We start from the raw sequence: 18,307 nt of genomic DNA, 5'->3' as shown, positions 1-18,307 counted from the left end.
ACAAAACGTCCAGAATTTGACACACCTGAATTCAGTTTCAAATATTAATCCGCATCGCCGTGAGTCATTGGAGAGCATTTTGCCGTTCACGCCTCCTAAATATGTCATTTAAATGTCAGAAATTCCGTTTGGCGAATCAGCTAATGGAATGCATATAGAATATGCACTTCGTGTCTACAATTGGATTATGTACAGCAGTGAGTAGCAATCAGTATCGTATGCACGTGATCTTGTAAAAAAAAAGAGGGTATTCTTCCCTTATACTATTTGTTGTTATCTTGCTTTTTTTTCTTAGGAAACTGTACAGTGCACGTAATTATGTCAGGGATGAAAGACTTCTGCGAAAAAGCGGAAATCCGCTTTTTTCTCCCAATTTTTAAAATTTCCGACCATGTTTCAAAAACTAAAATTTTTAGGGAGTTCAATTAGAGAAACCCAAGCCTCCGGAACGATAGTCGGATTACCGCGACTACCGCTATAGAGTGGAAAGGAGTCTAAGCGTTTCGTTTCGACCGCCGATATTTGTTTTTTTTTGTTTGGCTGATTTTCAAAATTTTAAATATTAGGAACTGCGCTGGAATATGCTAAAATCGCGATTTTTAATCAGATGATTTTAATATCAATCATCGATTTTCGTATTTAACTGATTTAAAACTTACGTGTTGCGATTTTTTTTATGCTATTTAAAAATCGTACTAGCAATTCCTATTCACTCAATTTAAAAATTCAATATCGCAATCTGTATTCTCGCAAGTTTAAAATCCAGCGTCGCGATTCGTATTCACGCATTTTTAAATCCAATATTGCGATTCGTTATCACGCAGTTGTAATATCAGATCTCGTTTTTCGTATTTGTACGCTATTTTAAAATTACTCATTGCGATTCGTATTCACGTGATCAAAAAATTATGCATCGTGATTCTTATTTACGCGATTTAAAAACTAAATATCGCTATTTGTATTTTCGCGTTTTTAAAATCCAACAGCGCGATTCTTATTCACGTGATTTTAAAATTCAAAATCGTGATTCATATTCACGCGATTTTAAAATCCAGCCGCACGATTCATATTCGGGCGATTTTAAAATCCAAAATAGTGATTCATACTCACGCGATTTTAAAATCCAATATCGTGATTTGTATTTTCGTGTTTTTAAAATCCTACAGCGCGATTCATATTCACATGATTTTGTAATCCAAAATCGTGATTCACATTCACGTGATTTTAAAATCCAATATCGTGATTCATATTCACACGATTTTGAAATCCAATATCGCGATTCATATTCACACGATTTTGAAATCCAATATCGCGATTCATATTCACACGATTTTGAAATCCAATATCGCGATTCATATTCACGCGATTTTGAAATCCAATATCGCGATTCATATTCACGCGATTTTAAAATCCAATATCGCAATTCATATTCACGCGGTTTTAAAATCCAGTATCACGATTCTAGAAGGAAGTAGAATTAAGTTTTTTCTTGAATTAGTTACTGTAAAGATGTGATATATTTTTCTACAGTTGTTGCATTTAAACAATTACTAAGTGCATTCATAATTACATTTTGATTGTATATTTAGCTATATAAATTAGAAGAACATAGTCAACTAACTGATCTTGTGAATGCAAGAAAGTACAATCTACTAGTCAATGCCAATTAACTAAAAAGTTTACTTTTATACTTAATAAAGGATGCAAGTCATTTTAGAAAGAAAAGTATATTTATATGTGTCTTTTTAAATTGTTTATAGTAGTTTTTATATATTTCTGTTTTGATATAAAAATGTATATATGCTAATTTTTGGCTATTAAGTGCTCCCTAAAATTTTCTTGAAAAATTTTTACCTAAAATATTACAAAATTTCACTGCACCTCCTGAATTCTATCAAAGAGTGGTTTTATGTGTTATTTACATTTTCTTAAACTCTCATTATTTAATTACTGAATTTCTCTTTTAATTATTGAAATCTGTAGAACCTTCCATTGTAACTGAATAGTTATATATTTTGAGATGAAATTTGAGCTCAAAATAAAATGGGTATTTTCCCTTTTGAATTACCAAAACTAAATAGATATTTCTCTTTAGAAAGGTTACACCATTATATTTTAAAAAATAAGAAAGTTAAAATTTACTTTGTAAAATTCTGGAACAGATACTATTCATTGTCAAATGATAAATGCAATATATATGAAAACAACAGAGTCCACAAAACAATTTTGTGGACGCTTATAACAAATCATGTGCAGGTTTTTTAAAATCCTAGCAATAGTGAATGTATGTATAATTGTAGTACTCCTAGTATGCTATTAATGGTTTTATGGATCCTGAAAATTATCTTTATATTGTTATCAAACTGATTAATAGTCATTTTAGCTGAGACAAACTGAGCCAAAAAGAGATTTTAACTGAGACGAAATGCAATTTCTGGTGAGACAATTTGATATTTTGCGAGTAGCACCCCTGACTATGCTTAGTCAATGAAAACATTCTTTTTCACTCAGATTTTAAATAATAAAATGTCAGGAATTGTTATTTGATGAATGGGACTGCATCTTTTTCTTATTAAAAAAAATAATTTTATTATTTTCCATTTTTGTTAAATATTAATATCTTAGTCATTATGTGGGTGGGGATATGTAATTGAATTTGATACTTTTAGGAAAAGAGGGGAATTTTTGTCATATATGTTTGTGACATCTTGCTTAAGCAAGAAGTACTCTTATCTGAGTGTCATGGTTATGATAAGCTTTAAAACTGCATTTATAATAATTTCCTTGTTAAATTAACAAAAGAAAAAAATCCACTGTAATATTTTTAATTGTTGAAAAATAATTTTTAAAAATGTCTTTCAAATCATTTTTTTATTGGCTCTATTCCAGATAAATCTAAATAATTATTAAAATCATTGTATAAATAGAGGTTTACTTTCTTCCAATTAATAGAGAATCATCTCTCTTAGGTAAATTTTTTGTCTGAGTGCTGGGATTATGATTAGCTTAAAAATTGCATCAAAATATATTTAGTAATTCTTTTTTGTGATGTTAAAAAAAATGCAAATTTAATAATTTTATAATTAGTAAAATTATTAAAATATTTAGTTAAGTAGAGTTTTATTTTCTTCAATTTAATATATTTAATTGTTAAAAGTAGTGTTTAATAATGATTGCATGTCATAAAAATTTTTTTTAACAGTCCTGATCTATCATTTGATAAATCGGTTTTTCTTCAAATAAATAAAATAATCTATTAATCTAATGTTCCCTAAGAACCTCTTCTTTCCCCTTATTATTTCATTTTTTTTATTACCTCAGACGTAATTTCTAGTGGTGTATAATTTTGTTATTGTTAATGAGTCGCTGGAGAGTGGAAAACATTGAGTTACATTATTTTTTTTAAGCTACAAGAAAATTGGATAGTGAAGTTTTTATAGACAAATCATGTATTCCGAAATGGATTGACTCGCAATTTTTAAGGTAGTATTTCTACAAATTCAACGTTGTTTATTTATTAATTTTTTTAAAGTCTTGCTATTTTTTTAATTGTTACATTGTTTTTTTTAATGCTCTATGCCCCCTGATGATTTTGACTGCAAAATAATGAATAATCTAGGCTTACATATTTTTATTAATATTTAATGAGATGAATATTATTTTTAGAATATAATCACAGTTACACAAAAAGTTAGTTTAAAATAATGAAGCAAGCTTCATTTTATTGATTTTAAGAATAGGTTTTTTCCTAGTAAGTGAAAGACTTACTGTTAATATTTTGGAAAAATATTTATTGAAAAACCATTTAAAATTTTGAAATCTTTTTTGTGATCTAGTTTTTCTAATGATAGTGTAGCAGGTATGACTATTGGTTTGTATGTTTTTTCCCCCTTAATTATTATGTTATTTTTCGATTGCACAAATCTACCATGGTTGTGATTATGAATTAAGTCGCTGTTCTAACATAAAAAGAGGATACTTTGTTGTAAAGTATTTTTTTCAAAGAAAGGTGAGGTTTGTGCACTGGTTAATTATTGAAGCACTTAGTCTCAGGGTAAAATAATACTAAAATTTCTCTGCTGCATGCTATTCCTTTAAAGGGCATGGGGAAAATAGCTTTTTTTCCTTGAAGGAAAGCCTCCAGCTTTAAGTTCAGAAAAAGCTGAGACTAATGCTCAAAGGGTTAAGTTGTGATCTGATTTTCATTATAGAATAACATCTCTTGTTGATGTTCTGTATCATGATAACATTTAAGTTATCATTCATTAAATTGTTTTCTTACAACCTAAGTCAAAGTTTGAGTTATAATGAATGTTCTAATTTAAGAACTTTATTAATTCTCTTTTAAAAATGTGGGGCAAACTTAATACTATATAATACTAGTAATATGATTAATTATTTATGCATAATTACAGGCTGAGAAACCAGATACTACTTTAGCTGTTATTTGTGGCTCATTACATGTAGCTGATCGAACTATTTTAGATAATTTTCATAACTTCCAGACTTCATTAGAAAAGTAAGATTTCTTTCTCAATATAAGTCAGTTTCCTTGCTTGATTTTGTTAAAATATTTTTGATTTGCAACTGTACTGTAAATAACTAATAGATAATTTTTATTACTTTTGAATTACTTTTGTTGCCTCCAATGTTCTCTTGTGATTTATATAAAAATCATAGTTACCTAACCACTAATATATTATTATTATTTTTTTTAAATAGCGTTTTTGCTAAAAAAAACTGTGTTTATTAAATATTTATTCCTCTGTTCTGAGAATATTTGTTATGTAATTGATAAACTAGTAGTTGTTAATTTTTTAAAAAATTTTATTTTAATTTTTTGATAACTAATACTTTTTCTTCAAACTTTTTAATTTTTAAAAAATATGTTTCCAAGCGTACTAAATTCGTCCTTGTGCCTCTGGTCTTAAAATTTAGGATTTAAACTAGGGGTACGCAACCTGTGGCCCGTTGACTGTTGATGTGTTACCCGGGGCTGCTGAACAGAATATTTGTTTTTTTTTGAAAAATAAGAAAATTGTGAAAGTTTTGAATCGCATATTTGAGTTATCACTTACTTTTCGATGTGCTCAATTTGCACAGATTTTATTGTTTCTCGATCACTTTTCAACGTTTATTGCTGCAAAATTCTGCATGGTTTTAAAAAATCTGATATTTTAAATATGATATTACGATGCATGAGTATCGTATTTGAGTTATAATTTTTTGACTTGCTTTCTTTTTGCCAATTTCATCATAAATCCACGTGACTTTTTTACTTTTGTGACTTCCATGGGTTTTTTAAAACTCTGATACATTTATTATAGTTGACTCTTGAGTTATAAACCATGCATTTAATTGATCACTTTTTGACATGCTTTACTTGTACTAATTTCATCCTAAATCTAAATGATCTTTTCTTAAAAAGTAGTTATTGCTACGCTTTTCCAGGTGATATTTAAAATCCTGTGTTTTTACTACAATATTATTACAACACACGAGTTTTAAATCGCACATTTAAATAACCACTTTTTGATGGACTTTGTTTTTGCCGATTTTATCGTAAATTCAAGTTATTTTTTAATAGTTTTTCAGCAGTTTTTGCAACACATTCTCACGTGGTTTTAAAAATTTGGATTTTATTACGACGTGCAAATTTGAAATCACGCATTTAAATAACTACTTATTGATGCGCTTTATTTATGCTAATTTCATTGTAAATGTAAGCTTTCTTTTGCAATTATTGCGATGCATGTGATTTTGACGATAATGTAACTTTAACTATGATGATATTACAATACGTGAGTTTCTAATTTCGCATTTAAATACCCCCTTTTTATAATATTTATTTGTGCATATTTCATTGCAAGTATTTTTTCGATGTTTTCAGCAGTTAGTGTCATGCATTTGTAAGTGGTATTTGAAATCACGCATTTAAATAACTACTTATTGATGCGCTTTATTTATGCTAATTTCATTGTAAATGTAAGCTTTCTTTTGCAATTATTGCGATGCATGTGATTTTGACGATAATGTAACTTTAACTATGATGATATTACAATACGTGAGTTTCTAATTTCGCATTTAAATACCCCCTTTTTATAATATTTATTTGTGCATATTTCATTGCAAGTATTTTTTCGATGTTTTCAGCAGTTAGTGTCATGCATTTGTAAGTGGTATTTAGAATCCCGAATTATAATACTATGTTATTGCATCCTGAAAAATTGGAAAAGTGGAAGAAAACGCGAATTTTTAAACTGCTCACTGTTTGTAATTTATTTTGTTTCAAATTTTTCATTGCTTTGGTGATTTTTTTTTTAGAAAAAAAAAAGTTTCTTACTTAAAATTCATAAAAACTCTAATATTTCAAGAAATATAAAAAATATATAAAGAACTATAATTTCAAATAAATATTGAGTCTATTTTGTTCTATTTTGCTTTCCCAATATTATGTATATAAATATTTAAAATAAATCAATTATTGATAAAAAAGGGAAAAATTTTTAGGAAAAGTATTAGTTTTTTCATTTTTGAATGAATTCTAATGATTAAAAATACTTAATTTTCAGCAAAAATTTAATGCTTCAAACACTAATGTTTATCTACAAATTATCATATTGGGCACCAATGTAAATAAATATCCACGCTGCCCTTCGTCAGTCTACCTGCTGTCCAAGTGACCCTTCACTCAAAAAGGTTGTGAGCCCCTAATTAAAACTGTAATATTGAAATGCAAATAAAATAAAATATTTTGTGAGATTAATATAAAATTAATAAAAATTTCATTCTAATATATTTTGCATGCACATAAGGCATATAACCAATTTTATTTAGTTTTATTGTTAAAGCTGATCTTCATTTGTTGTTGTCATGTGAAATAATGTTTTTCAGTGAATAATGTGCCATTTTATATAACTTCTGTGAGTTAGTAAAAATTATTCATGACTCTAAGGTTATATTTTGCAACATCACAAGTTTCTTCAGCCAAAACACTCTAGACTTATTATGTAAATGATGCCAAATGTCAATATGGGGAAAAGCTTAAATCATTTATTTTTGCCATCTGTCATCTCATAGTTGTTCTTTTTTAATTTTTTTTATTTATTTTTTTTATTGCTTCGTGTGCATAACAATGATAATTTTTTTCTGAAGCTAAGCAACTGACAAAATACATACAGTATATTTTTTCCTTAAATTTAAATGCTGTGTCATAAATAAAGCCAAAAAATTCTGTTTTTGTTTCTTATTTTGCTGACTTTTTATAGACTAATATTTCTAAACCCAATGTCAAATAAATAAATAAATAAAAACTCAGATTTTGTAGAAGTGGATCACAATCTTTATTGAATGTTATTTTGATTAATTAATTAGATGAGTGCATGATTATTTTTCTTTGACCTATAATGGTCAATGCAATGATGACTAACTAAGATGCCTGAACCATTTTATCTTTCAAATACAGTATTGAAATTATTCAAATAAAGAATTTAAATATTCAAAGAATAAACTTCAATATTTTGCCACAATCTTATTTTACTATAAAATAAAGCAGATTATACTAAGAAATAATTATCCCTCCAGCTTTGATCTCCTGTGCAATACTATTTAAATTTTTCTATTACTAACTACTTTCCCACTGAATATCATGACAGTTGCAGTCATTTTTACCCAGTAAAGCCTCAGACTAATGCTGAGAGAGTTAACACATTTATATCATGTTTAATAATAGTAGTTAGCAGATATGAATCATGAAACATCGGGCATGTTATCATCTGCACTGAATTTAATGATGCACAGCTTCACAAGCAGAGAAAAATTTCTTTATGCCTTATAAGCCATATTGAATTTTGTTTATAAAGCCTAGAGATAATTTAATTGCATAAGGTCGGATAAAATGATAAAAAAGTTGGTAGCCTTGTCCTCTTGTACACAAAGTGCTATTTAAAGCTTTGCTTGAAAAAAAAAAAGATTCAATACTAAAATATTATCATTTAATTAAAAAAAACTGCTTTTCAATTATTTTTTAAAATTAAAACAATGTTTACTCAAACTTTGAATAAAAATTTATCATTGTACTGTAGCTGATATTAATTCCTTAGCTTTTTGTTATTGATTTTTAATATTTTTTTTTTCATACAGAGGTCAAATACTGCCTGCAAACATTTTAAATAACACTGTTGACGTTGAACTCATATATGATGGAGTTAAATATCAAATTCAGGTTAATAACATTTATTTTATGCTTAGTATTGTGATATATAAAATTAAGTATTTATGCATAACGATGTTATTTCAGGTTACTAAATCTGGTCCCAATCGATACTTTCTAGCTCTAAATAACTCGTTTAAAGAAATCGAGGCACATCGTCTAAGTGATGGTGGTCTTCTTTTATCAGTGAATGGTGCCAGTTACACAACTTATGTTAAAGAAGAAATTGATCATTACAGGGTAGTAATAGGAAATCAAACATGTATGTTTGAAAAAGAAAATGATCCTACTATTTTAAGGTTAGATATTTTTATTTACGCTTTTATATTAGGTCTATTATCTCCAGCAAAATTTAATGTATGGACATAGGTTGATAAAATACAAATAAAGTAATTTTTCTACAGTTCTAATACAGAGATTGTGTTTAACACTCATCAGAGTCAGAACACTTCTCTGTTGCTAACTATTTTAATGTTTTTGGACTCTACTGAACCATGCATGGGGAGTTGTGGTTCTCAGATTCTTTCAGTTTAATTTATCCAATCATTGTTCAAGCAAACTCTATGCTAATGTGCATTGTTATCCATTTAAATGAAATCACGACCCACTACCCCCGAGAAACAAACATAGTAAGAAGGGGACAATATATGTTATTTATTCGATCTAATAGTTAAATTCTGTAACCACTGTTTCATCTATTTCGACTTTGATGAGTGTTACTCGTGATCATACATGTGTATTAATCTTTGATAGTTTATTTTGTTGATATTCAATAGATGTGTGTGGATAAACACAAAGGGTTATAACTGTTAAATGGTTATTTTATTTTTACTATATCAACTTATATTCATAAAAATTTTTATTAAAATCTGCCCAGTAGTTTTGGAGATAATCAACTGAATCTGAAAATTCTCCTAATTTTAAATACCAGTTTATTTTGAAGCATGTTTTTATTAAAATGATTTATTTTGATTATAGATCTCCCTCAACTGGTAAGCTAATTCAATTCCTAATTGAAGATGGTTCACATGTATATCCAGGCCAAGCTTATGCTGAGATTGAAGTAATGAAAATGGTTATGACACTGACCGTTAATGAAAGTGGCTGGTATATGTTATTTTGCTACTTCTTATTTATTTATTGAGCATCGTATTGTTTTTAACTTTATTTTAAATTTTTTAGTATTCATTTTGTAAAACGTCCTGGAGCAGTACTTGAAGCTGGAAGTATTTTGGCTCGATTGGAGCTTGATGATCCTACTCAAATGAAGCGAGTTAGTATTTTATTTACATATTGATTTAATATAATATACGTATCAATATTGAATAAAACCAAGTTTTTTTTAAAAAAATTTTGAAAATATGAGAAGTAATAGAAAAAATATCCAATTTTGTTGGAAATTAAATAAAATTGTATATTGCCAATTTTTACGTTTTACAGACACAAAGAATAAGAATTTTTAATTCATTGCTCTACACATTTTTTACATATAGAGGGTGTTTCCATTGTGCATTTTCTGCAAACATATTTTTTCTAATTTTTATTTCTATAATTCTTATAATTATAAGAATATATAAGAATTATAATTCTTATAATTAATATTTCTCATAAGATCTTGTGCTGTCTTGATTGTTTCGACATTTTTCTGGGTAAAAAGTAACCTTAGTTAAAAATGAAGTAAAGCTATCAAAATAAATTATTAGCTACTTACCGAAACTTTTAGTTTTTGTCACTTTTTCTTACACGAAAATGCCAATCTAAAGTTTTAGGTACTTTCTTGAAATTTGAATTCACAATTATTCTGATTGAACTAACTATACAACAGTCTTTGCAGAAATGTGCAACTTATCGAATGTAAAACGTTGACCACACATTACATTGTAGTTTCAGATCTGATAACCTTATAAAGCAATAAATTGTTCTCCCGGTCAAATGACCGGTTGTGGTAGAAATAGGTATGCGACAAGTATTATTCGAAACAAACAAAATGCGAAAAATAATAGTAATAGAATATTAACTGTATATAATTGTTATTAAAAGTCATGAAGTTAAATGTGCAAAAGCGATAAGATGATTTCCGGATTTTCAATGTAACAGTTCTGAAACGGTCATTTGACTATTAATATCTTGTCAAAAAATGCATATTGTTCAAAAAAATCTGAATAGCCAAATGTTCAAGTTATTATTTAAAGAAACAGAAGAATGCACTGCTGAAATTCTACTGTCACAGTGACTTAACGAAATTCATGAATAACTGTAAAACATTACACGAGCCAGAAAATCTAAATTTGGATGAAATTTGGCTAATCTGATGGCAATGGAGCAGTGAGAAAGTGTCGTTAAATCATTTTCTAATTATGAGAGTCAAAATGTATTCGTCTAATGGGACAAATTTTTTTTTAATGAACACAATATTATGTCAGTGTGTAAAATGTCAGTGTGTACTTAAAACAAAGAAAAGTTACTCAGATGTTTATACCTATAGTTAAAAAATAAGTTTTCTCTGCATTTTTTAAATAATTTTATCTAATTTTAAATATTTTTTCTGGCATCTAATTTCTTTGAAGTAAGTTTCGCTGTTAAACCTAACTCTGGTTCAAATTCTGAGCCATTAGTTTTGTAAGGAGAAGGTATCGATTTTCGGCAACTTTCCGATATCCAGAAAATTCCCATTGACTTGACCAAGAGGTTGGCGAATTATGAATTCCATACTGTACTTAAATTTATCTAGTGGTGGCTATAGCATTTTCTTTTAATACAATTTATAATATAAATTTTCTTTTTTTAACCAAATTGCTGTGAAGGGTTACAGTAGTCATAGTTTATATCTTGTGTGATTTTTTTTCATCATTGGTGCATTAAAAGTTTATTTTAGGCATTAAATTACACTGAAACAACTGTTAACTACGGCATAAAGCTAATTGAATTTTTTATAGGCACAATTATTTACTGGAGTTCTTCCGAATGATGATTTTCCAAGCTGGCATGGTGATAAACTAAATCAAATATTTCAAGCTTCGAAGCAAGAACTTGAGTACATTTTGTCAGGCTATGCTCTTCAAGATCCTTATTTTATTACTAAACTTTCAGAAGCTGTCAATACATTTATGCGTTGTCTTAGGGATCCTAGTTTACCTTTACTTGAATTGCAAGTAAGTAGAGCTTTGTGGTATTGTGCAGTGCTCTTAAAAAAAGACCATAATCAGGGTTCCCACGGTACTTGAAAAACCTTGAAAGTCCTTGAATTTTGTTGAAAAAAATCAGGGCCCTGAAAAGTCCATGAATTCCGCCATAGGGTACTTGAAAAGTCCTTGATTTTTTTGGAATTAGAATATAATACTAATCTTTCTTGGAAAACAGTAGTAAAAAAATAATAAATAAATTCAAACAAAAATTATAGAAATTTTGGTAGATGCAATTTTTATTGCTTGAAGGGAAAAGAGGTTAAAGAAGATACAAAATTTTTCTCTCCTAGATTTTCCCTTCCAGATTATTGTTCACCTCTGATGTTTAGAAAGCTGAAATTTCTAGCACTTACTTCACATTTCTTATAATTTTGATTTGCATGTAGTATATCTAGATGTGTATAAATGTGATTTTTAAAAATTACGCATGTTCACGAAATTTTAAAAATCACGCTTCACATTTTATGGATCCATTTTAAAGAAAACAAAGCTTCGTTGGTCTTAGTTATCTGTAAAATATTGTTCTACAATAGATTTTATTGTGTTCAAAATACATTACTGATATTCCGAAGTAACAAAATCGATAATTTGTTATTAAAATTGAAATACATGTGCTAAATGGATATATTTTATATAATTATATTAATTTCTTGTAACCTAAAATTTGGATTTCAATATTAAAAAAAAGTATTTATATTTTAATAAACTTGTAAGTACATAAACTTTATCAATTATTTACTATGCTTGTTTAATGTAATATTATTTTTCATTAATTCTAATTTACTTCATCAAATTTTTCATGAAAAGTTTAACTGATGCTAGTTTTTAAATGTTCACTAGTATCATTTGTTAGTGTCAATAGGAGTTTTTTTAGTCAATTTATGTCAATTGGAATTTTTCAAAGTGATTTGAAGCAGCAATATAACTATCAACCATTTACATTAGTAGCTGATAAATTAAATTATTATAAATATTATTATTTTGTCAAATAAGCATTGCGCTTTGAAAATATACAATTTCTGCTTCGACGTAATTATCAAATCTGGTTGACATGTACTTTAGTATATTAACTGTAATACTGAATGGATCATTGAATAATTTGAGTTTAGGTCCTTGAAAAGTGCTTGAATTTTTTTTCGAAAATTGAGTGGAAACCCTGATCATAAATAACTTTTGATCTAAAGATCGTATCTTTACATTCAATTTTAGGACTCAATTTTAATGGTTCGGAGAAGTGTCCTCAAATAGGCTAATTAAATAGTGCAGACAATATTTTAAGTTACGAAATCAGGCATATTTTCTTTGAATAAACATACCTTTTTTATGGATTTAGATTTTTGACTTCCAAAATATGGAGGGATTGTAACAGCAATCTGGGAATTATGGTCCTAATATTTTGTTAAGGATAGCGATCCAAAGTTTGGACCCCTTAATGTTAATTTTATATTTTGCATATTTCACCATATCTTGAACTTTTTAAGCAAATTGAAACAATTTTGCATGAATTTATAAAATTCGTTTATACAAGGATAGTTCCATGAAAAAAAATACTTTCAGTAAATATTTATTTTTTATTTTATCTAACTAAACTCAGTGGCGCGACAGCCCTAGAGGGCCAAGGCCTACTGTGCCCATCCCAGTCAGGTGTTCCGGTCAGGTGTAATAATAATAGTAAAAAAATTTTTAATTGTGAGGTTTAAAAATTTTTGCATCATTTTTAAGAATAATTTTATGTGACAAAGTACAAAATTTGTACAGAATCCGTCGAATAGCTTGTGAAAAATCTAATTTTAAAGAAGTCTTATATTTAAAATTCAATTTCTCTGGAACTGTTCAACTAGTTTTGTTCAAATTTGGTACTATGCCATCTAAAATTACATTCTTTAGAAAAATAAAAAAAATGTGTTCACCTTACAATGAAAAATTTTTTACTCTTAAATAAATATTATAAATTAATAAATGATTATTAGAAATTATTTTTTGCATGAAATTGTCTTTGGATAAATGAATTTTATAATTGTGTGCAAAAACTTTTCAGTTTTCTTGAAAAATATTTGATATGGTAACAAGGGCGGCGCCAGTAGGGGGTCAGGGGGAGCTGGAGCACCCCCGTCGGGCATGGCCAGCCCCCCCATCGGGAAAAATTTAAAGTCTCGTCGGGAAAATAGTCTGGTCACATTTTTTTTTTCTAAAAAATGTCAAAAATTCATTTACAAATGCCTAATAAAAATTTTTGTAGTTGACTTTTTATTTATTTATTTTTAAGAATTAGTAACAAAATTTAGTAAAATATATTGTAAATTCTATGTAATTGTAGTTTCACTGCACTACTCCTAACTTTGCTCATACATTGTTAAACTAGAGTCCGGATGCGATTAGACATGGTTGAAATTGAAGACTTTTCGAAGACCCTTGGAAATCCTTTCCCCTCAAACACATCTTGATTTTCTTGGAAACTTATCTTTCAAACTGCTATTCTTTTTTCTCGAGAACTGAGGAGGGGATAGATAATCACCCCTCTTTACTGGGAGAATAACTGACAAAAGCCTGAGGGACAGAGAGAGAGAGGCAGGTCCTCTTTACAAATTCTTTTTTATGTAACATGTTTATTAATGGTTTATGGGATCACATAATTGCTTTGTGAAATTTTCAAGCAAAATGAAAGTAAAAGAATAAAATAAAATAAAAATCAGTTTTAATTTTTTCATTTTTTTAATACTTTTAAATGAGGAAAATCATTTACTTATTCGGATTCAAAGTTTATATTTTAATCAACGCATTAAATAAGCAGTCGGAAAAAAAAGAAAAACAAACGTTAACAAAATATTTGTAATTTATTTTAATATTTTTGGCAGATTTAATTTATTAATTTTTTTTTTTTATCATTTTCTTAGTAGTAAAAAGATTGTTGATTGATTCAGAGAAACAATTAAACTGTCCGTATTCAATATCTTAAAATATATATTAATCAACATAATAGATTCTCATTGACTTATTTTATGTACAGTGTATGAAATGGAAAAAGGGAACACCTTGATTAGCTTTTGATTTAATCGTATATTCACGTATAAAGAGTCAATACCATATTTTTACGAAAAAGAGCGCATTTTGTTCAGGATAAACATGCAAGTTTGTCAAAAGTTTAGTTTTAGGTTTTTAATTTTCAAAATGCGGAAACAGCCACAATCTGAAAGATGATAGTGTCCAAAGTTATGGCAAAAAGAGAGATGGAAAGTTTGGGTCCTTTAATTTTAACTTCATGCTTCGATTATTGCGCATTATCTCGAGAACTTCTTGAGTGTATTGAAAAATGTATACATTAAATTACAAAAAAAAAGAAAAAAAAATTATGCACAAATTTTTAAGCAAAAATAATTTTAAATAATTATTTGTTATTTTTTACTAGTTTATTAAATAATAATAAAATATATTGAATTGCATGTTCTACATATTTTTACATCCTTTTAATTTCAAAACACAAACTTTCAGAGCAATCGATCGATATGTTTCTGAGTTCAAATTTTAAAAACGTCGGTTTGTTTAAATTTCATTTATCTTTAATTATTCAATCAATTTTATTCAAAGTTTGTATTTTACAATTTAAAATTACCTTCCACAAAATAATATAAAAATTTGTATATCTTGCTATTTTATTTTATTCTATCCGTCGTTGAACAGCTGACCTAATTTTCGGGTTTACGACTACTAAAGTTTAACTCCGTAGTCTTGTAATTTTGAACCAGAGCCATTTTTTAAGGATGGGCTCATTGGGCCCTGGCCCAGGGCCCCGAGTTCTGATGGGGCCCCCGAAAAGTCTAAAATCTCATTGCATTAATTGTTTTTTTTTTTAAATTCTAACTCATTTATTATTTATAACTCAAGAGGGCCACCAGATCCCACTTTTTTCTTCTTTTTTTAAAGTTTTATTCAGAGATTTATTCAGATTATTTTTTCTTTTTTACATAGTTGGATGCTTTTCAAAATCTAATCGAAGTGCTTACAAATATAAAATAATTGTTATTCTTCACTTTTCTAACCAAAAGAGCAATAAAACGCTTTTTCTACTGATGAAAATATCCCCACTTTCGTAGCTACCACCCACAGAGTTGTTAAATAGCCTCCTCACTTTACACTGTGAGAATATGTTTTTAGCTTCTTGATATTGCCTAGGGGCTCTTTTCTCCTAACTTCGGAAATATCAGATATCCACAGAAACACCCTTTTGTTCTATTTCTGGTCATAAATTTCTAAGAAGAAAACATTTCTAGGGCTGTAGATAGGGGGAGGGTCTTGTTAGAATCTGTCTTGAGATTTCCATACTGTCCTTAAATTGGGACTCGTTCAATTCGAATTTTTCTCTCTTACAAAATTTAGAAGATATTTTTTCTAATTTATTATAAAAGCTTTTCTTTCCTTTAATCATCCTAAATGTTTCAACTAGCATAATTGTTTACTTTATTTAATTATTGTAGTTGATTTAATTCTGTTATTTTTCAAATCAATCCTAAGAGAATGAAATAGGAATTTCTATATCAGCTTTTTGTAGGATATTAAGAAGACATAAATCTTTCACATGGAGGTAAGCAAATGTTTCTATTAAATCAATTTTGGTAAATCAATCAAAACGTGAAAGATTTGAGCAGTTTTTTATATATACATTGAGATTTTTTTGTTTTGTTTATTTATTTAAATGGCGGGCCACTATTCAATTCCCTCTTTGACTGGCCTGTTTGCCAAAACTCTTGATTTGGTCTGTTCCGGATAAAATTAATATAACAAATGTAAGTTAATTTTAATTTTACTTACTGCTAATAGACAGAAACAGCATATGATTTTGTTTAATAAAGCATTGAAATCAAATGATCATCAGCTAAAAAAATGTTACAACATGAGAAAAAAATTGTCTAAAACTCCTGTATGATCAAATTTTCCATGTTTCCCCTAAATATGAAATATGTTTAATTTGTAATATTATAGTTCGTACACGAAATTAATTAATTTAGTTAGCTTACGATTTTATTGTTTATTGATCATTCTATTTTTAACTCCTTTTTGTTGTTATTATGTGTTTAAAGTTAATAAGGCTTCTCAATTTTTTCATTAATAAGGCTTTTAAATTTCCTAATCAAAGTCGAAGCAATTTCTTAAAGTTATAAATCGAAACTATATATAAAAATTTGACAGCTTTGTTTTTATTTTAACAGTGTGCATTTAATTTAATGAAATAAAAATAAATAAAGAAGTGGAAAAAATGTAAATAAATGACTGAATAAAAAAAAAAAAACTTCGTTGTCATATCATCTTTTGAATAATTTGAGTATTAATAAGTTATATAAAAATAAGCAAATTTTTAGTTTAAAAGGTAAAAAAAAAAAATTTGATTTGTTTAAAAGGTAATTATGCTCCATCATTCGATCATGAGACTATTTAATATCTGTTCCTAAGGATCAGAATTCTTTTTCATTTTACTTTATTGTAAAAATGATATATACTTAATATTTTCATGTGATATGCTGCAGTTTTAAATACCTAAGAGATGATTGAAATTGTCAATTCAAAAATCAATTAATATTTAAACAATTAATACGTAAAAAAATAATTGTCGCAAGCAAATTAATATTAAGTAAGAACGAAACAAAAATGATATCAATATATGCTGAATCACTAGTGAGACAGGTGGGATGAACGACATCGAAACCAATTTGATTGAATAGTAAAACTAGAAGGTGTTTCTAAAATCCGGAAATCAATCAAGCTTCAATTTTTTTTTTCTTTTTTTTGTCACGAAATTTATCAGGGGCTATTCATTAGATTTCAATATGTGTTATGTTTTTTCATAGATTAAATATTAAACATTAACAAATATTTGTCTTTTAAAACCTTTCACTCTATAATAATTTTTAATTCTATATTAATTCTATAATAATCTTATAATAATTATTCTATAATTGTAATTCTAAAACTAATTGATATAAAGCGTTAGTGTGTATATATTAAATGTCTTCCATCGGCGGAACCCCGACATTACGATTAAAGTTTATTAAGGTAATTACGAATATTATAACCTAAAAACAGACTATTTTTAAAATATTTAATTCGAGGAATGTAGATTTTTCCTCGTTTTACCATTTTCAATCTTAAATAAGGTTTTATATCCGACAGTTAAGTTTGCAGTCCTTGAGTTATATCTAATCTAGTTTTGAATAATTTTTGGTGTATATATATACATAAGCTGAAAATGAATAACATAAGCCGAATTATGGTTTACTTCTAAATGAACTGATCAATTTGGAAAGCATTTTTCAAGAATGTTAAGTATCCAAATGACTTAATTTATTGAATTTAAAAAAAAATTTTAAAAAATATCCGCAAGGCAGGTTTGTATATTTGGGGCTGATGATTATGAAATCTAACACAAAACTGTGAGATCGGGGGCTCTATTCCAGCTGATGGCAGTTTTTAATTATTATTTCTTAATACTGAAAAATGTTTTTCGTATTTTTTTAAGTATGCATGTTAATAACTAGTAATTTAACAATTATTTGAAGAACTGGAAGGCTCCGCTACCTGTTCATTTTGCTCACTAACCCTCGTGGTTGCTTCTGCATTCATTGCAGGTTTAGAGGAAAAACGGTTTATTTTCCTTTTTTTCTACAAAAATTACGATTGAATTACCATTTACATTTTGAAGGTGATTAAAATTAAGTAAATCAATAAAATTGGTACCAATCAATAAAATTGGAAAATTGGTACCTGCCGCAGAGTTATTACTCAATAAAGTTGGACTCGAGGGATTGAGCATTCTCCTCCGAATGAGGTGCACCGAGTTCGAATCCCAGTGATGGCTGAGTGATATGAATTCCACACCCGGCTTTTACCGACCACAGTGCTGACGTGAAATATCCTCAGT

The 18,307-nt window shown here is 27.8% G+C and overlaps 1 protein-coding gene across 9 annotated transcripts in view; it reads left to right on the top strand.

Moving 5' to 3' along the window:
- The window catches only part of ACC (acetyl-CoA carboxylase), a 165,717-nt gene that overhangs the window by 74,253 nt on the left and 73,157 nt on the right, over positions 1–18,307 (top strand). For all 9 annotated transcript variants that reach the window (XM_087155609.1, XM_087155613.1, XM_087155610.1 and 6 more), the window contains 6 exons: positions 4,416–4,519; positions 8,143–8,224; positions 8,300–8,511; positions 9,191–9,319; positions 9,395–9,485; positions 11,149–11,364. In XM_087155609.1, the coding sequence (XP_087011735.1) occupies positions 4,416–4,519; positions 8,143–8,224; positions 8,300–8,511; positions 9,191–9,319; positions 9,395–9,485; positions 11,149–11,364 (834 nt within the window). The remainder of the gene's footprint in view (positions 1–4,415; positions 4,520–8,142; positions 8,225–8,299; positions 8,512–9,190; positions 9,320–9,394; positions 9,486–11,148; positions 11,365–18,307) is intronic.

Source organism: Parasteatoda tepidariorum, chromosome 12, assembly GCF_982258835.1.
Source record: "Parasteatoda tepidariorum strain Cologne lab strain chromosome 12, Ptep-v5.0, whole genome shotgun sequence".
Lineage (NCBI taxonomy): Eukaryota > Metazoa > Arthropoda > Arachnida > Araneae > Theridiidae > Parasteatoda > Parasteatoda tepidariorum.
The sequence above is the reverse complement of the archived record's forward strand: the minus strand, read 5'-3'. Positions and strand labels throughout refer to the sequence as shown.